The 26,283-nt window shown below is 41.7% G+C and overlaps 1 protein-coding gene across 2 annotated transcripts in view; it reads right to left on the bottom strand.

Annotated features, from left to right (window-relative positions):
- Positions 1-26,283, bottom strand: part of LOC126282979 (short-chain dehydrogenase/reductase family 9C member 7-like) — a 168,232-nt gene that overhangs the window by 19,104 nt on the left and 122,845 nt on the right. Inside the window, exons 7-8 of one of the 2 annotated variants that reach the window (XM_049982236.1) lie at positions 21,883-21,981; positions 9,195-14,447 (exon numbers count right to left, since the gene is read on the bottom strand). In XM_049982236.1, coding sequence (XP_049838193.1) covers positions 14,289-14,447; positions 21,883-21,981 — 258 coding nt within the window. In that variant the 3' untranslated portion in view covers positions 9,195-14,288. Of the gene's footprint in view, positions 1-9,194; positions 14,448-21,882; positions 21,982-26,283 lie in introns of those variants that run through there. The other variant, XM_049982235.1, reaches the window with a different exon arrangement.

The raw sequence follows: 26,283 nt of genomic DNA, 5'->3' as shown, positions 1-26,283 counted from the left end.
GCGTTAAGTGACATGGATTCTTGAAATAAGAAGCGGTGGCCATCTTTCCCTTTCACGGTTAGCTGGACGCAGCTGCACGGACAGCTGTGGTCTAACCGCACTGTTTAAAGAATTTAGGAATTTTTGGGGACGACGGTTGCACACTTAGAAATACCTCGCGCCCAGTGGTTCAGCGCGGGCTCTGGTTATTTTAGTAACGGCCAGTTTAAATCTACCTAGTAATTTCTACAATTTTGATAACCTGTGCTTAGTAAAGATGTGAGAGCAGTAAGTATTAAAACAAAAGGCAAAGTGTCACTCTGTGGGGAATGTAGCAGTCAGCAGTTGGTATAGCAACAAAAGAGTTGCTGGCTTCCTGAGACTTACCACTTCACGTGACATCATTCCTGCCTGTCTTCTCATTTAGATGATCTCTTGGATCACTTCCTCTCCTCTGATCATGGTAATCTTGATGGCCCTTCCTGTGGTTCATATATTGATGACATCCACCTCGTCACCTTCGATATGACGGGTTACAAAATTGATTTTGGTGATAATTGTTTCTCTCCTGGGTTTGCTCACTTGTCTGACTGTTTTCCTTTGTTCTAGTTGTTCCAGCACTTCAGTTAATGTATCTCTGTCCCTAATAATGTGCTCAGATAGACTGTCCTGCATACTTAAACTCAATCGTCTCTTTATTGCAGATATCACTATGTCGTCATTTAATGGTTGTTGTAAGGTTTCATTCAGATGTCATAAAAGCTCAGCAAATTCTCCCAAGGTACACTTTCTAGTATTAAGCGATTTGCGATGTAGTAAGTCTTCAATTGGTGCACATTGTATTCCTTCAGAAATTCCCCTTCGAATTGACTGTAATTACTAAGTACATTTCTCTTCTTAACTCACCAGGTGTGAGCTTTTTTTTCATTCAGTCTATTGGAAATTGTATTTTGTCTGCTTCTTTAAAGTGTGCTGGGAACATTCCTTTTAATCACTTTGTAAATATCATTGTGTGCAATTCCTCTTTTGATTTTACTTCTGTTCTGTATTAGCCTGAGTCTACCGGTTACCAGAGTTCACTATTCTAACAACACTATCTTCCATTAAGGTTGAATTACTAATTTTCCTATCAATGTCTTCAGTTTTATTATCAAGTTGTTGTATTTCTTCTTGCAAATTATCAATCTCTTGCTTCATCACTAATCATCCTAATGCATGAGTACTACCGTTTCTTTTCTGAAATCCACAGCTAGTTCAGTTTGTTTAGTGCCCAGTTCTTTAATAGCTATCTTGCATTCATGTTCTATCTTGTCACAATTTTAATCTGTTGATCGTGATGTGTCAACTGCTTGAATTTTTTCTTGAAGGGCAGCTTCTGCATCCTTAATATTCTCTCAGCTTTTCCTGAAGTACCAACTCTAATTCTATTCATATCACGACGCAGTTGGGCCAGACTCTACTGCAATGTGGCATCTCTTACTTCAAGGATTCTCTTCATTCTTTCTTGACGTTCCTGCAGCTCTTTCTTCAACATTTCTTTAGTTGCTTGAGGTAATTTCTCTATGTGCCCCTTATTTACTTGTGATACCTTCTCTATGTTTTCTTTTGATATCATCTCTGTGCTCTCTTTGGTTCTACATTTCCTTTGGATACATGGACGATTAACTTCTTCACTTTTCACTGAACTGTACCACATCTATATTATTGTATCTGGCTTACATCTCACTGTCTTCTTTGCTGTCTTAATATAACCAGGTGAATGGACCAAAGGGTGGGCAACTGATAGTCCTGAATCAGCTCTTTCTTCCAGCATTTCCTCCATTTTTCCAGATATAACAACCTCAGTCTCTTGCTTTTATTCAGGAGATATTCTGGTTATTTCAAATGTGTTGACAAAAACCTCTTGATAACCCAAACAACTCTTCCTAATGAACAACTGATTAAGCCCTCACTGTTCTACCTCAGTTAATCCAAACTAACAGAATAGCTCGCACCACTGAATACAGTAATCCTTACAAGCCTATCAAAATTAGATGCTGAAATAAACATTCACAGATATACATCATATAAATAAATAACCAGACAGACCTGTAATTCCAAATAAACAATGTATTTGAATCGTTGCTACGTACTGTCGGCACTACGTAGCTGTGTAAACATGCTTCTATAAGCATACTGTACTTCAGAGGAAATTATGAGAAAAATCGAAAACGTCATTCATATTCCCTGTGTTAATGCCTTGTTAATGCCTTATCCATGTCACAATGTTTTTATATTTGATGGTTGGCAAACAACTGTGTGTTTTGGCTGGCCACACTGTGATGCAGTGCCTGCTCGCAGTTCCAATCTCACTTGCTTGGTGCACGGGAGATATTGTAGTTTAGTGAGTTGCCACACAGTGGCGACCGTGTCTCTGTAGGTGCTTGTAGTTCGCTGGTCAGCCACTTGGCGAAGCTGTCGTAGCATGGGGTTACCTGTTTGGCTGTTAGATGGCGTTACTGGTATGTAGTTTTAAGTTCCGCCCCTATATGGATTTGTCAGCACTTTGTGTTGTGAGAGTATATCCCTATAAGAATGACAGCTCACTGTAAAAAGCAATCACAGCTATAAGAGAACATCTTCTTGTAATGGAGAAATCGGCACAAGTGGGCTGGTGTGCATGTTTTGACAGCTAAAGCAGGTATGAAGGCTAGAACGGCGGTGAGTTCGAAGAGCTGCATGAGTGTTGTGGCGAATCAATAGACGACAGAACCTATGGTCCTCAGTGATTGGTGGACACCATGAGTATGAGAACTACCATATTTGGAGAGAAGAGAGGTCAGGTAAATTCATGCTCTAGTGTGTTGGCAAGAAACGTGGAGAAGGCAACCGCCATGAGTGAATTGAGCAACCAGCATAAATACTGATTAGGACTTCATTTAATATAAATTGAACGTGTCGAGTTATTGAGAAGCCCTTAACATAGTTACAAAGATAAAAATGAGTGTGTGGGTAAAAACGCACCCTCGATCGGAAAAGTACTTGTTAATTTATTTAATGTCAAAAGTTTTGTGCCTAAAATAAACTCTGAAAGTTAATATCTTGGCAATGCCTTGGGTGATTTTCACAGACTTAGTGCCTGCAGGTAGGTGTCATTGAGTGCTATCAAAATATCATAAAAGATTTCTTATAAATGTCACAGATTTTAAATTACATTTGGGAATGTGCATTCCTTGCCTAAATAATGTATAAAACATTTGAGAACTACTGACAAAATCTGGTGGTTGTACACCTGAAACTGATCTGAAGGATCTCTAAATTCATCTAAGAATGAACCATTAATTATTCAATAGCTGAGAATCTAAATTTAAACACAAAAGATTAGGCACAAACGTCTCTGAACTTGTTGTATTTGCTTTTAACAATGTTTGGGCACAACAGAAAATTGAAATTAGGCTTCTGGAAATAACTGCTTTGGCGCAATCTGTGAATGCAAAAACGTCTGCCACCCCACATGATTTTTGTTGTTACTGGCTCGCGACCCACTTCCTCACTACGAAAAACTACGGTTAGCTCCACCTGCCACTGTTTCTCACCACACTCGACAGGATATTGAGATAATACTCTGCATTTCAGAAACCTAATATTACTTGCTCAATAAATATCTTTTAAACAACTTTTGAATTAAATTTTTGACCTATGTATTCTAGCGGAATTTATATTTAAGACAAAATTAAACAAACTTCTGTCCAAAGGGCAATCATGATAGGAGGGTTCAATTTCTAATAGCTGTAGACATATAAATACACTTCACTTGTACGATGCACTACCTACCTTAGCTGTGGTCTTTGCACCTGGTACTGTCATTACTGTAGCAGTACATAGAGTCAAGGGGAATTGGTTTTAAACTCACCTTTTGGCAATCCGTCTGTAATAAAACTTTAAATTTGGAGATTTGGTCGCCAGATCTGAAGGAGAAAATGAATTTAATATTTCGCAAACGAATCTCAGTTTACTTTGAACTGAATAACAACTGCATTCAGTCTGAAGGACTTCCACTTACACGAAAGATGGATCAATGCTTCTAAATTGCTATGTAGCACATTGGTTCCTATCTCATTGTCGAAATTATGCAACAAGTAAAATCCTTAGTGAAAATTACTAATTCTAATTCTCAAATGAAATTTCGCAGTAGCAAAACTGTAAAACAGCAATTCGACCATCATATGCAAGTAAATCAAATTACCCCTGAAGGAGGAATTACTTTATGACTGAGTATTGAGCTTGCAACAAACGAGCATTGGTCGTAACAATTTTCACATATATGAAGTTCGGAAAGTCTTTCATCCCGCGACTTTTCCGTTCAAATGATGTATCACAACAAACGTTAGCATCGAAGAAACAAAATTTTACCTCAGCGTTTACTGACAGACAGGCCTTTGCAAGCCTGCCTGTAAGTACTTTGTTTTGGCTTGTCACCATGTGGTGCTGCGAGGTCATTCAGATAATGAGGACCTAATATATACATCATCTCCACAATGTCTGCATGACCTTGCAGCATTGCGTGGTGAGAAAGCCAAAACAAAGGACTCGCAGGCAGGCTTGCAATGGATGCATACAATGTACATTTATTAAATCTACACCGACTGTAACTACACACACCAAAAAAAGTTTTCCATCATCTTTGTTCCAAGAGTTCCGGGACCTGTACATAAAAGAGATCAACATGAACATCATTTCCGCCCTTTTTATTGCTCATGAAAACTACACACTGCATGTTGTACCCTCATACAGTGAGACCTTCAGAGGTGGTGGTCCAGACTGCTGTACACACCGGTACCACTAATACACAGTAGCACGTGCTCCTGCACTGATGCATGCCTATATTCGTCGTGGCATACTATCCACAAGTTCATCAAGCCACTGTTGGTCTGGATTGTCCCACTCCTCAACGGCGATTTGGCGTAGATCCCTCAGTATGGTTGGTTGGTGGCGTAGATCCCTCAGTATGGTTGGTGGGTCACGTCGTCCATAAACTGCTCTTTTGAATCTATACCAGGCATGTTCGATAGGGTTAATGTCTGGAGGACATGCTGGCCACTCAAGTCGAGCGATGTCGTTATCCTGAAGGAAGTCATTCATAAGATGTGCACGATGGGGGCGCGAATTGTCATCCATGAAGACGAATGCCTCGCCAATATGCTGCCGATATGGTTGCACTATCGGTCGGGGGATACAATTCACGTACAGTACAGCCGTTATGGTGCCTTCCATGACCACCAGCAACGTACGTCGGCCCCACGTAATGCCAGCCCAAAACAGCAGGGAATCTCCACCTTGCTGCGCTCGCTGGACTGTGTGTCTAAGGCTTTCAGCCTGACCAGGTTGCTTCCAAACACGTCGCCGACGATTGTCTGGTTGAAGGCATATGCGGCACTCATCGGTGAAAAGAACGTGATGCCAATCCTGAGCGGTCCATTCGGCATGTTGTTGGGCCCATCTGTACCGTGCTGTATGGTGTCGTGGTTGCAAAGATGGATCTCGACATGGACGTCGGGAGTGAAGTTGCGCACCATGCAGCCTACAGCGCAAAGTTTGAGTCGTAACACAACGTCCTGTGGCTGCCGAAAAGCGTTATTCAACGTGGTGGCGTTGCTGTAAGGATTCCTCCGAGCCATAATCGATCGTCATGCAGTAGTAGCCCTTGGGTGGCCTGAGCGAGGCATGTCATCGGCAGTTTCTGTCTCTCTGTATCTCCTCCATGCCCGAAGAATATCGCTTTGGTTCACTCCGAGACGCCTGGACATATCCCTTGTTGAGAGCCCTTCCTGGCACAAAGTAACAGTGCGGACGCGATCGAACAGCGGTATTGACAGGCTAGGAATGGTTAAACTACAGACAACACGAGCTGTGTACCTCCTTCCTGGTGAAATGACTAGAATTGATCGGCTGTCGGACCCCTTCCGTCTAATAGGTACTGCTCATGTATGGTTGTTTACAACTTCGGGCGGGTTTAGTGGCATATCTGAACAGTCAAAGCGACTGTGTCTGTGATACAATATCCACAGTTAACGCATATCTTCAGGAATTCTGGGAACCGGGGTGATGCAAAACCTTTTTGATGTGATCTCCCTAACATCGTGTAGGACTCCTGCGGGTACGCAGGAGTGCCACAACACGACGTGGCATAGACTCGACTAATGTATGAAGTAGTGCTGGAGGGAATTGACACCATGAATCCTGCAGGGCTGTCCAAAATCCGTAAGAACACGGCGGGGTGGAGATCTCTTCTGAATAGCAAGTTGCAAGGCATCCCAAATGTGCCCAATAATGTTCGTGTCTGGAGAGTTTGGTGGCCAGAGGAACTGTTTAAACTCAGAAGAGTGTTCTTGGAGCCACTCTGTAGCAATTCTGGTCGTGTGGGGTGTGGCGCAGTCCTGCTGGAATCGCCCAAGTACGACGGAATACACAATAATGATGAATGGATGCAGGTGGTCAGACAGGATGCTTACGTGTCACCTGTTAGAGTCGTATCTAGACGTATCAGGGGTCCCATATATCTCCAACTACACACGTCCGACACCATTACAGAGCTTCCACCAGTTTGAACTGTCCCCTGCTGAAATGCGGAAACCATGGATTCATTTTGTTGTCTCCATACCCGTACACGTCCATCCGCTGGATACAATTTGAAATGAGGCTCGTGCGACCAGGTAACATGGTTCAACAGTCCAACGTCGGTGTTGACGGGCTCGGGTGAGGCATAAACCTTTGTGTCGAGCAATCATCAAGAGTATGCGAGTGGGCGTTCGGCTCCGAAAGCCCTTATCGATGATATTTCGTCGAAGGGTTCCCAGGCTGACACATGTTGGAATCTGCAGCAGTTTGCGGAAGGGTTGCGCTTCTGTCACGTTGAACGAGTCTCCTCAAGCGTCGTCGGTCCAGTTCTTGCAGGATCTTTTTCCGGCCACTGTGATGTCAGAGATCTGATATTTTACCGTATTCCTGATGTTCACGGTAATCTCGTGAGATGGTCGTACGTTAAATTCCCACTTCATCGCTAACTCGGAGATTCTGTGTCCCATCGCGCCGACTATAATACCACGTTCAGACTCACTTAAATCTTGATAATCTGCCACTGTAGTAGCAGTAACCGATCTAACAACTGCGCCAGACACTTGTCTTATATAGGCGTTACACACCGCAGCGGCATATTCTGCCTGTTTACGTATGTCTGTATTTGAACACGTATGCCTATACCAGTTTCTTTGGCGCTTCCTTCTATGCACTAGCCTGAGATAGTTACAGTCAGTTTGTATTTAATAAATGTACGTTGTAATAACCGCAAAACTAATATCAAATGATTTATTCTTCCCTCTTCGTTTAGATGATATCATAGGGTGTTGAGTTGCTGACCAGTTGCCACATACGTTAAAACATGTAATATAAAAAGTATGCGAAATGGACATTCATTTATTTTCCGGAATTATTCCAGAGGTTTATACGTTGCTCCACATAAGATTTGGTTTGGCCACTCCAGCCATCATATTTTTACTCAGCAATAAACAATACTCTTCTAGAGGATTGATGTGCGATATGGGATCCGTACCAGATGTGGTTGATGGTGGATATCAAAGAAGTAGGAAGATGGGCAGCTCGTTTTGTACTATCACTATCACTATCACGAAATAGGATATGATACGCGATTTGGTATGGCAGTAATCAAAAACAAAGGCGTTGCGGCAATAACGTTTCAAGAGATTTCAATCACAAAATTTCTTCTTTGTGAGTGAAAATTTTCTGTTGGCGCCCACTTAAATCGGGAGAAATTATCATCGTAATGAAATAAGCGAAATCAGAGCTCAAGCGAAAGATTTCCGAGCAAGTATTCAGTTTACGCATGCATTGTTCAGGAGCGGAATGTTAGAGAAATGCAGCACGGTAAGAAAAATTACGTGATTCACTATAAAAAAAGTTAAAGCAGCGTCTGCAGAATATCTTATTCTATGCAAAATCACCAGATATCACCCTTCCATCACCACGCTCACAGGACAAAACCGTTTATCGATATTAATGCTGAGAAGTGCATGGCTGCAAAGTACGATTAAAAAAAAATCTTCAAATTCATGAGTAATATTGTTTGTGGCATAACCGAGCGAAATGTGCGAAAAATGGATTTTGTAGAGCTAGTAATACTTTGGGACGGTAGATATGAAGTTGCTGCTCTGATTGCAAGACCTCATTTCAAGCGAACTGTTGTATTTAATGCAAATTTGGTTCAAGCCGAACTAAGTAAACGTAACAATGAATTTGATAAACCTATAGTTTTAGGAATGACTTCTTTAGATATTTCCAACAGGCTCCTTCTAGATTTTCGTTATTACTTCGCGCTGAAGAAATGTGATCCAGAAATTGTTAAAAGGTGGTACACAGACACGGACAACAACCACAAATATGCGTCACGATGTTACTAAAAGCCAAGTGCATAAGTAGTTTGACACTTCGGCTTACTCCGATAATAGCCTTTTTAAAATTTCATATTTCAACAAAAAACCTAATAATAGCATTTTTAAAATACTACATTTCATTAAAAAAGTTTCTTTAATGAAAGACGACGTGCCAGGAGAGATAATCCTAGAAACCATCGGAGTGAGAGGAAAACGCACGCTCTCGAAACTGAGGCACACTGTGTAATGCATGGAGCAAAATATGTGAGACACTCATGAGCAAAAGCACTTAGCATTGATGATTACCGGGACTGAGTGTTAAATGATAGTGAAAAATCGAATAGTCATTACGTAATTCAGTCTAAGCCGCTCACAGTTTCCGCCATAAGACAATACAAATTTAAACTTTTGGCTGAAAATGATAGGCTTTTTATACTAAACGATAAACTGGGGTCATTGCTGTATGTAAAACAGCTGATTTACCTTGCTGAGTGCAAACCCTATTTTAGCCCTCCCTTTATCAGAAAAACGTGAGGTGACGATGGGAATCGGACCCAGGTCCTTCTGCACTAAAGGCAGTGACGCAAAACATTCAGTCGATTTTACTGCATATGTGTGAAAACGTAATGTTAACTATGATTTGGGCGTGTGTGTGAAAATTTAAAAACATTGTCAAACTTATTCTCTGAATATCACTCGTTCTGGCTAGAGTGTATGTAGAAAGACTCCACTGAAATGTAAATAAATAAATAAATGTGAGAAATATACAAAACATTGAATGTAAATACATTGTACAACTAAACTCTTGTGATTTATTATAAGAAAATCTAAAAAAATAATAACATTTATATCTACAATTTGTTTGTTTGGGTTTTACCCCCATTCCTTCTGTAATACCTGTACGCAAGTATGTTTGTGCTTCACACAAGTAAGCACTACAGAAATATAGAAAGAGATGGCACTTAGCATCAGATCAAGCAAAGCTGACATGGGTTACATCTCAGCAGCGAGCTAGGTGTATTAATCATACACTGTCACTGAATATATGAGGAGCCATCTCTCTTGCACCAGCTCAATGTTTCTCCCCCCACCTCTCTCGTTTCTCGGTCTCTGGCTCTCTCTCTCTGTCTCTCTCTCTCTCTCTCTCTCTGTCACTCATCCAGGCAATTCTTGCACTGAAGTCCACAACGCATTACCCTGATTTATAGTTACGACAAAGATTATGTTCTTATCCTATTTTGAAACTGGTTCAAAAAATTCATATAAATACGTTTTCAAACATAACAAAAAATTCTGTTGTGTGTGTGTGTGTGTGTGTGTGTGTGTGTGTGTGTGTGTGTGCTGGCGCCAATATACCTAATTCAGAGCCAACTATCTTTGAACATGGCGGCATTTTTCCACAATTCAAGTGAAGTTTACGTAGTCTTGCAACTACAGTTTAATTGGCTGCCTTATTTTGGTGCCCTCTAAAATACTAGGCTGGATGGAGAGGCAGGAAGGAAGGAGGATGTGGCTTTTCACATGACAGATAAGGGTGTGGAGGGGGGGGGGGGAGTATCTTGTGACCAAGTTTAGTGTATCTATGCGGCTTATAGCCCCCACCTGACAGGTTCCGAGCAATAGCCAGTGTGTATATTTGTTCTAGAGTCGCCACTGTTTTCCTATTTTTATCGTGTCTCTCTGGATATTGCATAAATAAATTGCAGACTGGACAGGGCTACAATTGAAGGGTTTGGTGCAGGAGGGGGGTAACTCCAAAATTCACGAAAAACTGTTCATCGCACCTATGTGTGCAGTAAAATTAGTTGCATCTTTGATGCAAGATTGAGGGGATCCACTGGTAACTGATGGTAATACAGGTGATTGAAACTTTGCCCTTTTGCATTACGGGCAGGAGAGCAGCACCTCCAGGATGTACCTCTCTCTTTCCCTGAGCGGTTGAGCTGTCGCTCGGTAGGGAGAAGCACATGCCAGCTCTTGTGCATGTGGCTTTGGTTTCTCCAGTTGTTAGCTGGAGAAATGGCAGACGATAGTGATGTGAGTGAATCTTGTGAAGATTCAGTCAGTGCATTTAACCCCAGTAATAATACAGGAAGTGAATCTTCAAGTACAAATATAAATGTGAATCGTAAAAGCGGTCGAAAGCGATATAGAAATCCAATGAGCTCGAAAAGGAATCTGGGGAAGTTGAAATGCGCTAGGGGTAAAGAATATACAGGTGTTGCTGGAAAAATTGTAACAAGCAGGAAGCCTGATAAAGACTGAAAATGCTAGGGAAACTGCTAGTCGATACTTACACATCACGAGAAAATAATATCTTGACACATTTCTGTGGAACGGAAAATCAAGAACAATGAGAGTCATACTTAAGTTACTTAATAACGTAATCCAGCGTCGTGAAACGCAGACCAACAACACGGACAAGGACTTGTCGAACTAGCGGTTTCGATTTTGAGGCACATGCAACACTTTCAGAAATGTATGTCTGTTTATATGTTGCTATGTGGGCTAGTGGAGTTTCATACTATAGTGCTTCTTTTTAGGTTAGTTTGGGACGAAAGGAATTTAAGCTATGCAAGATAGATTCAGTCTAGTATATGGAATCAGCAAAAGGCGTGTAGAGCGCATTGTAAGTTACGTAGCAGCAAACATTACACGTCCACAGGACAAGGGAGGAAAACATTAAACAAGGCCCAATGTCATTCCAGAAATGATTAACATTAAAAGTTTTTCCGAAATGTTCATCCCACTACTGCAGGAAGCAGAGTAATAAATGAAGGGCTTATTTCAATAGTGGTACAAGTCCATTTTTGTCCATTTTGAGATACAGAGTCCTAAAGTTAAATGAGCGCTGAAAAGTCTCCAGTTGAGATACCAGAAATATTCAAGCATATGGCTTCTTGCTAGAGATGAACCTTAATTTCTGTTTGTTTGGATCATCAATTTCAGAAGCATTATAGGCAGAGAAGTGGAGGTAACGGACTTGTACCACTATTGAAATAAGCCCTTCAAATGTTGTTTGTCTCCTGAGTTAAATTTGAGCAAGATGTACGACATGTATTTGGAGAAATGTGAGCGAGACCAGCATATTTTGAACGTAGAGGGTACGAGCTATGAACCTATTGTCTAGGATGATTTCTACTGCAGATACTTTCAACAGAGCTTTAATTATGGGTTTGGGAGCCGTCAAACGCACACCTGTAGAACCTGTGACACAATAGCAAATCAAGTGAGAAGTACTGCATCTGAAGAAGATAAGAAGCAACTTATAACTGCGGAAGAGTTGCGTCTTAGAAAAAGCTCATTTTTTTCTACAGCAACTGAGAGATAAATCTGCAGAGGCACGGGAGGAGCTTACTGTCGAAGCTCTGTGCATTGACAAACTGCAGAACATGTCACTGCCAAAGGTATCATCTGCTGATGCCCTTTACAGTCGGCAACTTCGAGTGTATATCTTCTGTTTTCATGAACCCAAGAATAAGACAATGCACTTTTGTATGTATGACGAATCCACTGGAAAGAAGAGGGCAAATGAGGTAGTCACCTTTCTGAATCTTTACTTTGAGAATAAACTAATGGGGATATTAGACATCTATTCATATCCTCAGACAATTGTTGCGCCCAAAATAAGAATACGGCATTAGTTCAGTTCCTATTTACTTGTGTTAATGTTGGCATATTGGAAACCATTACCCACTGGTTTGCAATCTTTTTCTGCATTAAAAGTAGAAAGTTTACAACGAAAGATATAAACATAACAAATACAGCATTTCCCGTTTCCTAAAGGATGGTTTACGCACAGTAAAATATCTTCTGTCAGACTGAGACGTAGTACCTTAGAATTTGACTTACACGGGGTATGAAAGAAGGAAATGTTATTTCGAAGCAAAAATGTTCTATTACGAAAGATTTCCGAGACAGAATGCATTTCATGCACACTGATGCTTGTCGTTAATACATGAAATGCATTCGGAATTGCGAATATGGACAACCGTCAGCTGTGTAATGGAATGACGACAGTGAAAGGTTGTACCGGGCCGGGACTCGAACCTGCATTTTCCCACTTATTGCGAGCAGTCGCCTTACCGTTTGGCACCGAGCGAGGTGGCGCAGTGGGTAGCATACTGGACTCGCATTCGGGAGGGCGACGGTTCAAATCCGCGTCCGGCCATCCTGATCTAGGTCTACCGTGATTTCCCCACATTGCTTCAGGCAAATGCCGGGATGGTTTCATCGACAGGGCACGGCAAACTTCCTTCTCCATACTTTCTTAATCCGATGGCACCGGTGACCTCACTGTTTGGTCCCCTCATGCAGATCAAGAAACCTTACCATTCGGCTATCCAAGCATGACTCACGGTCACATCAAAACTTCCAATGCCGCCAACCATGTGTCTACAACCTGCACACGTAATCCGTTATGTATATTCCCGTGCGGGGTGACATTCAAGTAAAATGTGTTCCCTGTATGGGAATATACATAGTGGATGTAGGAGTACAGGTTGTAGACACGTGGTTGACGGTATATAGAAGTTTTGATGTCACCGTGAGTCATGCTTAGATAGCCGAATGGTAAGGCGACTGCTAGTGGTAAGCGGAAAATGAGGGTTCGAGTCTCGGTCCGGCACAAATTTTCCTTGTCGTCATTCCTTTACACAGCTGTTGGTTATCCGTATTCGAATTTTTTCATGTATTTCATGATAGCTGTAGTCGCCGCAGCGCCTGTTCTTTTGGATATGCATGCATTTCCAAAGGAACCTTGCATCATAATTCAGAATAACACAGGCACTGCAATACCGTATTTTTCGTTAATGGTCATGTTATTTTCGAGGGAGGAATGACACTTCATAATTTATTACAATTATAGGAAAATACGCTTCATTAGTCATAATAAATGAAACGCACTTACAGATAATTCACAGTCTACCAGATGTATGAGGTAGCATCCAACCAACCCATTTTCTGTTTTGTTACTGTGCTTTGATGAAGTCAGAAAATTATAGAAAAAAGAGAACTTCTAGATCGAATCTTGAACGCTGCTACCTCCCCTACGCCTGCCCCATAAAGGTATCTAAGGACACTCTAAGAACAGGTAGGCAACATGTTATCCTGAGAGTAGAAAAGTGCATTTAGTTTAGTGGTGGTCTTTTGGAAAATCTATCACGCGCTGTATAAAATTGATTGTCAAATGCTGTATTTTAATTGTGACTATATAAGCTACCGAAAATCATATTTAAAAAAAAATACAACTGTCACTAAGACTTAGTTAAGTAAGTTTAGACGTGGTATCCTTTTTTGCTCCAGAAGTAGTTACAAATTCAGTGACAGTACTCTATTGGAGATAAAAAATTACGGAGTAACATCTGGCCGGTTCGCAATTCTAACCGCCGTAAAAGCACAGAAATCACCCTATCCAATGTCAGATTTAAAGAAAAATTACATTACCGAGTTTGCCGCGTATGATCTGCTCTTATGATGAAAAAATACCACAGTTCTATTTGAAAAACAAACTCAATGTCTGTACTTCGGTCATTAATCCTAGGTGTCTACCCCGATGATGTTTATTTCGTGAACACCTAGTCACAAATGGTGCAAGTGAAAAGAGGTTAAACATATTTTTAACTAATCATACGTTGTATGAAGTGAGAAACGTAGGTGCCTCGTCGTGTGTCTGTGTAAAATCTATGCTCCAAGTGGCCATTATCAACACTGTTCACGCTATACACACTTTCCTCCCGTCTAAACGTGTCACGAGGAGGTTACTGAGATCACAATCGTTTATATTGTAGTCTTCTACAGAGAATGGGGCGTTGGTCACGGACGAAATAAGAGAAAAAAGTGGCAAGAGATGGAGGAAAGGGAAGAGTATTTTCCTCAGTAATTTCAGTGCATTTCGCTATGGTTCTCCGAGCTTTTCGCTTGCGGCGATACGGTCATTCTCCACTGGAAAACCAGGAACATAATGATGTCCTTCATGTAATAAGGTAGCTGTGGCAGTATCATGTAAACTACTCTCTCCCACAGGCCAGGAATCCGCCGCACCTGAAACAACGAAAACCAGGCAACAGTTACAGAACATTCTAAACGAGAGCCTTGTAGAGTGGTTATTGAAGCACTTCTCGACGTTTCTAAAGGATTTCAGGTGATCAGGGTCCAGTATAATCTTAAATGCCGGCTACTATATGATAATATACTCAGAACTTCGATCAGTGTTCAGAAATTTATACATTATGAAAATCACTTAGCAAGATAAAGAAGTACCACCAAACTAGTGGATACAGCTTTTTTATCAGTTTGTTCACTACAACGACTGAATAAATGTGACGCAGTATTTTTTAGTGGGTGGTACTCTTTCCTGGCGCACACACGAAGTGATTTCTACATCTGTCGACAACTCTCTATCCAAGGTAACAACATATTGCGTCCTCTCTACCAACAAATTGCCCATCCAGTCGCCAATTTCGTTTGATATTCAGTACGATCGTACAATTGATAATAATTGTAGGTGTGGTACTCAGTGAAATTTTGGATCTACCTCACTGCGTTAATCCATTTCTTCCGGCTGTTACGCGATAAAAGTGCAAGTTCGATATTTTCGGAACCGCTGATATGGAAGGGTCACTCTGTTCGAGCTCAGAATACGTTTTAATATTCTACAACAAAGAGATGTCAAAGATGTTGGACGGTAGTTCTTTGGATCACTTCTGGTACGCATCTTGCAAATGGGCGTCACCTGGGTTTTCTTCCAACCACTGGGCATTGGTTTTTGTTCGAGGGATCTGCTGTAGATTACGTTTAAAAGAAGGGCTAACGCAGCCGTAAAATCGGTATTGAATCTGATGGGGACTCCATCGGTTTCTGGAGCTATCTTTAGTTTTAGCGGATTCAGCTGTTTTTCAACACCACAGACACTTTTTCAATACCACAGACACTAATATCTGTATCACTCATCTTTGCAGTGGTGAGAGATTTAAATTGATGAAATACTCTTGGATTTTCATTCGTAAATGAACGTTTCACAATGAGGTTCAAAGTTTTTCTTTTGCTCTGCTATCCTCAATTTCAGTCCACATGACCAGAATTTCATTGGATTTATTGTGAGATCATTCGATAACAATGTGCTACGGTAGTCGCCTTCTTGACAGCCAAATATGCTTCGTTTATGATCTCCCTATCTATAGCCTTTTACGTTTTTCATTCCTACATCGCAGCATCACCTGCTTCTGTAGAACTGCACAGTGGTTCAAATGGTCCAAATGGCTCTGAGCACTATGGGACTTAACATCTGAGGTCATTAGTCCCCTAGAACTTAGAACTATTTAAACCTAACTAACTTAAGGACATCACACATCCATGCCCGAGGCAGATTCGAGCCTGCGACCGTAGCAGTCGCGCGGTTCCGGACTGAAGCGCCTAGAACCGCTCGGCCACAACGGCTGGCAACTGTACAGTTGTACCATAGAGGGTACCTCCCATCATGAGCTGTTCTACTACGTACATATCTACCAAGCGCATGGTCAGCTAACATATTAAGCCTCATCCACAGTTCTTTTACATGCTCCTCTCTAGTGCTAAACGTTTCTCGTGCCTTATTGAGAAACGGCACTACTGCCTCTTTATCTAGTTTGTTGAACACATAAATCCTTACGATTTTTTCAGTTGCCTTTTGTACTTTGGTAATCACTGTTACTATCATGCCCCATGGTCACTGATATTAGTTTGTGTATATTCATCCTCAAAGAAGTCATATCTATTTGTTGCTATAAGACCCATTATATTTCCCTCATGAGTAGGATTGCGGACAATCTTTTCTGTGCAGTTCTCATAGAAAGCATTGAGTAATGTTTCGCAAGACGTCTTGTCACGTATACCAATTATTTCTTTCTTTCTTTATTTCTTTCGCTTACGCCATACACCCGCAGCGATCGCAGGGTCGGCGTGGTTACAACGGATTTGGCAAGGTTAGTTTTAAGGGTGGCCGGATGCCCTTTCTGCCGCCACCCTGTACCCCCCAGGGTGGAATCAGTGTACCCCAACTGTCTGCGTCTAGTGTAAATCGTGACATAGTGCGGACGTGTTGCAAATGTCTGCGACGCGTGTAACTGAGGCGGAACGTGGGAACCAGCCTGGTATTCACCTAGCGAGATGTGGAAAACCGCCTAAAAACCACATCCAGGCTGGCAAACACACCGGCCCTCGTCGTTAATCCGCGTCCAGGCGGCAGCGCGTTAGCGCTCTCAGCTGCCCTGGCGGGTTCTCACGTATACCAATTACATAGTTGCAATTTTCTCAATGGATTGTTGGATGATTAAAGTCTCCTCCAATGAGCACAGTATAATTGGAGAACTTACTTACTAGTGAACTAAGTTTGCGGTTACATGTGGAGGTTATTTTGTTGGTCGTTAGAAGGACCCGATAATAAGTTTTACATGATACTGAGTCTTGTCCATACAGTCTCGCATGCAGTTTCAATTTATGTCTTGAGAAATTTGTCTTCCTTATCTACTGAGACAGATACACCACCTCCATTTATCAGTAGCCTATCCTTTCAATATATACTTAAGTTTTCCTCACAAATCTCACTGCTAACAAATTTGGGCTTTAAGCAGCTTTCTGTATCTATTATTACGTGAGCTCCACTGTTTTTAGGAGCGCTTCATACTCTGTCATTTTGTTACGAATGCTTCGGCAGTTAATTCTAGGATTTCAATACTATTGCTTATTCGGGGCAACTCTTTCGATCTTATACTGACTTTCGCGTCCTCTGCAGTTATCGGGATCGGATGGTGATTCGCCTAATAGAAGAAAAAACTACAGTCCATTACCTAACAGCATCACATGTGTAGTGCGCACTTGAACCATTCTGGGAGGGGCCCTACAGTTGTCAACTCTATGGTGCAAGTACATGAAGTCGTAGACTGGGTGGTCACAGAACTTTCCAAGTCTCTGGTTCAATCCTTCGGCTCAACTCAGAACCAGTGATCCATGATGAGCTCTGGTGACAATACTGCAAGTTGTGAGCTTCATTGGAACACCATAAACAAGGCAGGTCTTTCCAACATTCTCAGCCGGTCGGTGGAATGAACCAAGTATGACCACAGCACACACGATTACGGTGAAGTATTGCCTGTGAGAGCATGCGCAATTTTATTTATTTATTTCTTTTTACGACCGTGACGTACCTTGGGATCACACTTGATCTCCAGTTAATATGGGAACACCACACTGACGATACCTGGAAGAAAACTTGTGCCTCCATAAGAGTCGTTTTTTTAACTTTTTATTTATCTATTTTATTTTCTGAGTCACCTGGCTACCAACTGGTTTGATGATGCCCGCCACGAATTCCATCCTGCGTTAAGCTTTTCATTACAGAGGTAACACTTGCAGCTTACTACCACAATTATTTGTTGGACGTATTCCAATCTCTATCTTCCCATACAGTATTTACCCTCTACAGCTCCCTATAGTAACATGGATTTTACTCCCTCATGATTTAACATAAGTCTTAATATCCTTTCTGTTCTTCTTGCCACTGTTTTCCATACGTTCCCTTCTTCACCGATTTTGCGGAGAACCTCATGCCTTACATTATCAGTCTATCTAATTTTCAACATTGTTCTGTAGCAAAACGTTTCAAACGCTTCAGTTCTCGTTTATTCCATTTTCACCCTGTCCGCGATTTACCCATTTCTTGGCGGGAAAGTTCAGTTCAAAAACACAATAATTTAACGATATTACACACTGCAGGATTCAAAATCATGAGCTTCAGGGCCTGAAGAGAGAAGTGAGGACATTTGATCTCTACCTGGCATCTTGAAGTAATTCAGAAGTGAAGCCGTAGAGAGGTGTGTAGGAGGTATGGAAGGGGTGAGGGGGGGGAGGTAGTGGGAATGGCAGTGGGTGGCAGAGGACGGAAGTGGGATCACCGCATCAAGGTCAGGACTCCTGTTCTTCCAGAAATCGTGTTTCCCTCGTACTGTTTTGTGTTCCTATGCGACTGTAGATGCTTTGAAACTCCAGTACTTTCGACAGTAATTAGCACTCGAACCATATTCCAATATATCAATCCGAGAATAGTTAATTTTTAATTACATCACATGAAAACTTTTTTTGTCATTTTCTGTTGGTCTTGTCTATCCGTCCGTCTCTTAAGTCCACATGTTCTCAGCAACATAAAGGGCTGTCAAGTTGAAATTTGTTAAATGTTGAGGTCTACGCCTCCTTGGGGGCGTAACAAGTGCAAGCTTCTATGAGGGTTTCCCAGAGAGTAATGCAGCGCATTTTTTTCTCAGCCGAAAACAGTAATACGAATGTAAAACGTTACGTACATATTATTTGAAGTCTCCTGAGGGGGCGCGCCAAGTTTCTGTCACTTCCGACCGATAGTGTAGCTGCAGGACAGTTTCAAAATGGCGTCTGTAGGTGATGTGCGTTACAAGCAAAATACCGTCATTGTATTTCTCGCTGCAGAGAAAGAAAACTGTGTAGCATATTCACAAACGCTTGTGCAGAGTCTATGAAGCATCTGCTGTCGACAGAAGTTCAGTTAGTCGCTGGGCACGGAGGGTGAGGTCATCAGAACGCGGTTCGGCGGAGCTGCACGATTTGCAGCGGTCGGCTGTCACACCTGACAGCCCTGATCTAGCCCCCTCGGACTTCCTCTTGTTTGGTTCAAATGGTTCAAGTGGCTCTGAGCACTATGGGACCTAACATCTGTGGTCATCAGTCCCCTATAACTTAGAACTACTTAAACCTAACTAACCTAAGGACTTCACACACATCCATGCCCGAGGCAGGATTCGAACCTGCGACCGCAGCGGTCACTCGGTTCCAGACTGAAGCGCCTAGAACAGCACGGCCACACCGGCCGGCTCTTGTTTGGACCATTAAAGGCTGCCATTAGTGGAAGAGGACGATGAGGAGGTGATTCACACAGTGAAAGTGACTCCGCCACCAGGACAAGGATTGGTTCCGACAGGGCATAAACGCCCTTGTTTCGCCCTGGAGGAAGGCCTTAGAAGGGGATGGAGATTACGTGGAAAAGTAGGGTGTATAGATAAACTCTATTATTTCGTGTGTGTAAATCAAATGTTCAAATATACGTGAATTCCTAAGGGACAAAACTGCTAAGGTCATCGGTCCTAGACTTACTCAACTTAAACTAACTTACACCAAGAACAACACGCACAGCCATGCCCGAGGGACGACTCGAACCTCCGGCGGGAGGGGCCGCACAATGAGTGACTTGGCGCCTCAAACCACGCTGCCACTCCACGCGGTGTGTGTGTAATTCTCATTATGTTGAATTGTGAGGGGTCCACTTGTACGTGGGGTCCGTTTTTTTTATATATTTCATAATTAAATGAACTGGTTATCACTTAGAGAAGAGATTAAATCTTTGACACCACTGAACCAAAGATGTTGCCTGAGTGGCAGAATCGATTGTAAGTAGGGGCAAGCGGAGCACAGTAGCAGTTACCGTTGCACTCTGTTAAAGGTTGGGTGTAAGACTTTAAGCTAGTGGGTAGCTGTGTGACTTGAGCTGTTGGCCTATGGGCGCAGCATACTACAGTTTTGTAACGTAATGAAACTTTGTATATTTAGTTTTAAGTATGCAGCAACGCAATGTGGATCTTGCTAAATTTACAGTCCTGACCCTTCAATGTAGGAACCAAGTGTCTGCCATCAGGTTTAATGTATAGGTTGATAAGGTATACCCGATTTGTAATATTTTGTGTGTTTTGTAATCCTGATACAGACAAGTTAAATTTTGGAATCTATTTTGTTAAAAGATGTTAGACTTTTGACATGTAACAGTCCAAATGTGGGTAATTATGTCAGCAAGTGGGAATTGTAGACCAGCTGAAAAGTTCACTGATTTTGAAGTTAATGTAAAATATTTCATATTAGATTTTGTGAAGGAGAAGCTTTACATTGAATACAATATTTGAACTGAAGCATTCGGTCTTAGCATATCCCGCTATCAGTACCTCATCCTCTTCCATGTCGTGTTTGTTTAAATACAAGGAAATTTTTTTAAAGCAAATCGTTTTTCAATCAGGGTCAAAAACATTTAATGTGCCAGAATCAGGAAAGTATTACTGTTTGTAACAGCTTTCATGCTGACAGCATTGAACAGTGTTGAGGCAACATCCAAAATTATCACTGAACGTTTGCAAGTGTATTCATTTATCAACTAATCTACTGACATTATTTGTATGAAGCTGTTTCACGGCCGGCATTGCACTTCGCTGAGCCAAGATTGAATGTTTTGTATGCCTACTGTGGAGATAACAGAATACCAAGATTACATCCGTTGCGACTCAAGAGCTAAGGAAAATGTATTTCATTGTTCATTTGCACAGGGAATTTTATCAGTTTACTGCACAGGGCCATAGAACTCGGTGCTCACGAAACTGAGTAAATTTCATAGGGACTGATTTCTTTATAGGAATTACATACTGGTTTTCCAGATTAATTTAATTTTTCTTTGCATTACAGTGAAACTGATTAAGCATATCATTTGCTCAACAACACATCACACAATAAATTTGCATAACACAAACTTCTATAAATAAAGGAACGTTACACAATAAAGAATTGTTGAAGAAAAAAATGCGGTGCATTACTTTCTGGGCAACCCTTGTAAGTGTAATCAAAGTTATGATCGTTCATATCACGTATTTTGACACTCACAAACTCACTCGTCGAAATGTAAGGCCGGCCGCTGTGGCCGAGAGGTTCTAGGCGCTTCAGTCTGGAACCGCGGGACCACTATGGTCGCAGGTTCGAATACTGCCTCGGGCATGGATGTGTGTGACGTCCTTAGGTTAGTTAGGTTTAAGTAGTTCTAAGTTGTAGGGGACTGATGACCTCAGATGTTAAGTCCCACAGTGATCAGAGCCATTTTTATTACGTAACGCCATGTGTTACACGTTTGGAAAAAAGGCGCCCGCATCTCGTGGTCGTGCGGTAGTGTTCTCGCTTCCCACGCCGGGTACCCGGGTTCGATTCCCGGCGGGGTCAGGTATTTTCTCTGCCTCGTGATGGCTGGGTGTTGTGTGATGTCATTAGGTTAGTTAGGTTTAGGTAGTTCTATGTTCTAGGGCACTGATGACCATAGATGTTAAGTCTCATAGTGCTCAGAGCCATTTGAACCATTTTTTGGAAAAAAGGCCATTTCTAAGTCCCACAGTGTTCAGGGCCATTTTGAAATACTAGATGAACTATCTATACACATATCTGACGTGGTGAACTAGTGGTAAAGCGCGTGCTTGGATACGAAATGGTCGCACGATCGAACCTCGGTTGGAGCACGGGCATTTCCAGTGGGCACTGCTACCTCTCTGGTGCCCACAGTAGAAAGACAAAAGCAAGGCACGACGTCTGTGGTGGGATGCCACCTTGAAGATGGCAGTAATCGCTAGCTACACGTTTACGGCCGGTTTCCGGCTCAGCCCCTCTCTTGACGCACCTGGGAGTATCTTCCGATGCAGGCGTCGACCAGCTCGTGGATCACTTCGTCGATAGAGGAATGCTGTTTTGCGAGGATCGTCAGTAAAGACAGTCTTTTCTGTAAAAAAACAAAAATCGCAAACGAGAATTATAAAAGCGATTCCTTGTTACATACATGTTTAGGCGTAACAAGCGCTGTAACACAGTAAGAAGTACAAGAGCCAGAGAGTGTGCCGGGGATTACTCCAGTCCACTACCACCAGCGCCACATCGTCATAACGCGCCTGCGCTTAGCATACAAAGGATTCTACCATAATCTAAGAGCGAAATTAAAAATTAAAACAATTTTTCCAAACTTTGTCAGTCTATGCTTCAGCATATTAATGCTAACATTATGAAGTTTCTGAATGATCATGTGAATACGTTTCACTAAATATATTACTTTGTTGTTGTTGTGGTCTTCAGTCCGGAGACTGGTTTGATGCAGCTCTCCATGCTACTCTATCCTGTGCAAGCTTCTTCATCTCCCAGAACCCACTGCAACCCACATCCTTCTGAATCTGCTTAGTGTAGTCAGCTCTTGGTCTCCCTCTACGATTTTTACCCTCCACGCTGCCCTCCAATACTAAATTGGTGATACCTTGATGCCTCAGAACATGTCCTACCAACCGATCCCTTCTTCTGGTCAAGTTGTGCCACAAACTTCTCTTCTCCCCAATCCTATTCAATACTTCGCCATTAGTTATGTGATCTACCCGTCTAATCTTCAGCATTCTTCTGTACCACCACATTTCGAAAGCTTCTATTCTCTTCTTGTCCAAACTATTTATCGTCCATGTTTCACTTCCATACATGGCTACACTCCATACAAATACTTTCAGAAACGACTTCCTGACACTTAGATTTATACTCGATGTTAACAAATTTCTCTTCTTCAGAAACGCTTTCCTTGACATTGCCAGGCTACATTTTATATCCTCTCTACTTCGACCATCATCAGTTATTTTTCTCCCCCAAATAGCAAAACTCCTTTACTACTTTAAGTGTCTCATTTCCTAATGTAATTCCCTCAGCATCACCCGACTTAATTAAACTACATTCCATTATCCTCGTTTTGCTTTTGTTGATGTTCATCTTATATCTTCCTTTCAAGACACTATCCATTCCGTTCAACTGCTCTTCCAAGTCCTTTGCTGTCTCTGACAGAATTACAATGTCATCGACGAACCTCAAAGTTTTTATTTCTTCTCCATGGATTTTAATACCTACTCCAAATTTTTCTTTTGTTTCCTTTACTGCTTGCTCAATATACAGATTGAATAACATCGGGGAGAGACTACAACCCAGTCTCACTCCCTTCCCAACCACTGCTTCCCTTTCGTGTCCCTCGACTCTTATAACTGCCATCTGGTTTCTGTACAAATTGTAAATAGCCTTTCGCTCCCTGTATTTCACTCCTGCTACCTTTAGAATTTTAAAGAGAGTATTCCAGTCAACATTGGCAAAAGCTTTATCTAAGTCTACAAATGCTAGAAACGTAGGTTTGCCCTTCCTTAATCTAGCTTCTAAGATAAGTCGTAGGGTCAGTATTGCCTCACGTGTTCCAACATGTCTACGGAATCCAAACTGATCTTCTCCGAGGTCGGCTTCTACTAGTTTTTCCATTCGTCTGTAAAGAATTCGCGTTAGTATTTTGCATTTGTGACTTATTAAACTGATAGTTCGGTAATTTTCACATCTGTCTACACCTGCTTTCTTTGGGATTGGAATTATTATATTCTTCTTGAAGTCTGAGGGTATTTCGCCTGTCTCATACACCTTGCTCATCAGATGGTAGAGTTTGGCAGGACTGGCTCTCCCAAGGCCGTCAGTAGTTCCAATGGAATGTTTTCTGTATATTACTTTAAGACTAAATAATTAAGCTAGAAAGCTAAAAGTTATTCAGAATGTGCAAAAAGTATATCACAGTCAAAAGTTACAAGTCTCAACTTGATCGGAGCCATATTTTGGTCAAAATGGGCGTTTTTACGAAAAATCTAAGGCCATAAATAATGGACTGAGATAGATGAAAATTCATACGTAGCCTCAGTTTCATCTAAAAACCTTTGTCTGTAACACCTATGAGCTACGTCTATTAGTTTTTAAGTTATCCACTAAATACCAAATTTGTGGCGCAAATGTCCTTATTCATAATAGATTAAGTATGATATGTATTTCTTAACAGAAAATTATAATTACAGTACTTTATTACATTCATTAAATAAAACAGCTGTACCAAGTTTCAAGACTTTATTGTAAGTAATCATTACAAGGAATCTTAAGGGCCAGTTCAGAGATCATGTTCTACTGTTGTTTCTGTTCTAAAACTTCCCGCCGACATAGTTTAAATGCATGAAATGAATTCGCAACCGCGAATAAGGACAACCATTAGCTGTAGAATAGAATGACGCAGTGAAAATTTGCAGGACTTGAACCTGGATTTCCCGCTTATCGCGAGCGGTCGCCTTGCCATGTGGTTAACCTTGCATTTCTCACGTCAGACCCAAACATCGATATTTCGTCAACTATGTGCAATATTGTGAGTTTAAATGCAGTCGAGCTAAGACTTTTTCATTAGCTAAGCCAACTTAACTCAGATTATATAAAAATTAAGAAGACTGTAAATTACTTAGCGACAGAGACATTAATTAATACGTGTCTGAGAAAGGGAGCATTTAGATGATGCTACCTGTATCTAGACCGGTTGATAGCAGATGTTCCATTCGGTGGTCCTTTGATCGTGACCGGGGCAAATATTTCACGAAATAAGCGTCAAACGAAAACACTACAAAGAATGAAACATGTTTAGCTTGAAGGGGGGGGGGGGGGGGGGAAGCAGATGGCACTATGGTTGGCCCGCTAGATTGCGGTGCCATAGGTAAAACAGTTATCAAGTGCGTTTTTAAAATAGGAACCCCCATATTTATTATATATTCGTGTAGTACGTAAAGAAATATGAATGTTTTAGTTGGACCACATTTTTCGCTTTATGATAGATGGCGCTATAATAGTCACAAACATATGGCTCACAAATTCAGATGAACAGTTGGTAACAGGTAGGTTTTTCAAATTCAAATACAGAATGTAGGTACGTTTGAACATTTTATTTTGGTTGTTCCAATGTGATACTTTGTGAACTTATTATTTCTGAGAACGCATGCTGTTACAGCATGAGTAACTGTTACATTAATGCAATAAATGCTCAAAATGATGTCCGTCAACCTCATTGCATTGTGCAATACGTGTAACGACATTCCTCTCAACAGCGAGTAGTTCGCCTTCCGTAATGTTCGCAAATTCACTGACAACGCGCTGACGCATGTTGTCAGGCGTTGTCGGTGAATAACAATAGCAGATATCCTTCAGATATCCCCACAGAAAGAAATCCAGGGACGTCAGATCCGGTGAACTTGCGGGCCATGGTATGGTGCTTCGACGACCAATCCACCTGTCTTTAAATATGCTATCTAATGCCGCTTCAACCGCGCGCGACCTATGTGACGGACATCCATCATGTTGGAAGTACATCGACATTCTGTCATGCAGTGAAATATCTTGTAGTAACATCGGTAGAACATTACGAAGGAAATCAGCATAAATTGCACCATTTAGATTGCCGTCGATAAAATGGGAGCCAATTATCCTTCCGCCCATATTGCCGCACCGTACATTAACCCGCGAAGGTAGTTGATCTTCCACTTGTCGCAGCCACTGTGGATTTTCCGTTGCCCAATAGTGGATATTATACCGGTTTACGTTGGTGATTGACGCTTCGTCGCTAAACAGAACGCGTGCAAAAAATCTGTCATCGCCCCGTAGTTTCTCTTGTGCGCAGTGGCAGAACTGTACACGACGTTAAAAGTCGTCGGCATGCAACTCCTGGTGCGTAGAAATATGGTACAGGTACAATCGATGTTGATATAGCATTCTCAACATCAACGTTTTTGAGATTCCCGATTCTCACGCAATTTCTCTACCACTAATGTGCGTATTAGCCGCTACAGCAGCTAAAGCACCTACTGGTGCACCATCATTTGTTGCAGGTCGTGGTTGACGTTTCACATCTGGCTGAACACTTCCTGTTTCCTTAAATAACGTAACTATCCGGCTCACGGTCCGGACACTTGGATGATGTCGTCCAGGATACCGAGCAACATACATAGCACACGCCCGTTGGGCATTTTGATCACAATAGCCATACATCAACACGATATCGACCTTTTCCGCAATTGGTAAATGTTCCATTTTAACACGGGTAATGTATCACGAATCAAATACCGTCCGAACTGGCGGAATGTTACCTAATACCACGTACTTATACGTTTGTGACTATTACAGCGCCATCTATCACAAAGCGAGAGAAGTGGCCCAACTAAAACAT

The sequence above is a fragment of the Schistocerca gregaria genome, chromosome 1, assembly GCF_023897955.1.
Source record: "Schistocerca gregaria isolate iqSchGreg1 chromosome 1, iqSchGreg1.2, whole genome shotgun sequence".
Classification (NCBI taxonomy): Eukaryota; Metazoa; Arthropoda; class Insecta; order Orthoptera; family Acrididae; genus Schistocerca; species Schistocerca gregaria.
The sequence above is the reverse complement of the archived record's forward strand: the minus strand, read 5'-3'. Positions and strand labels throughout refer to the sequence as shown.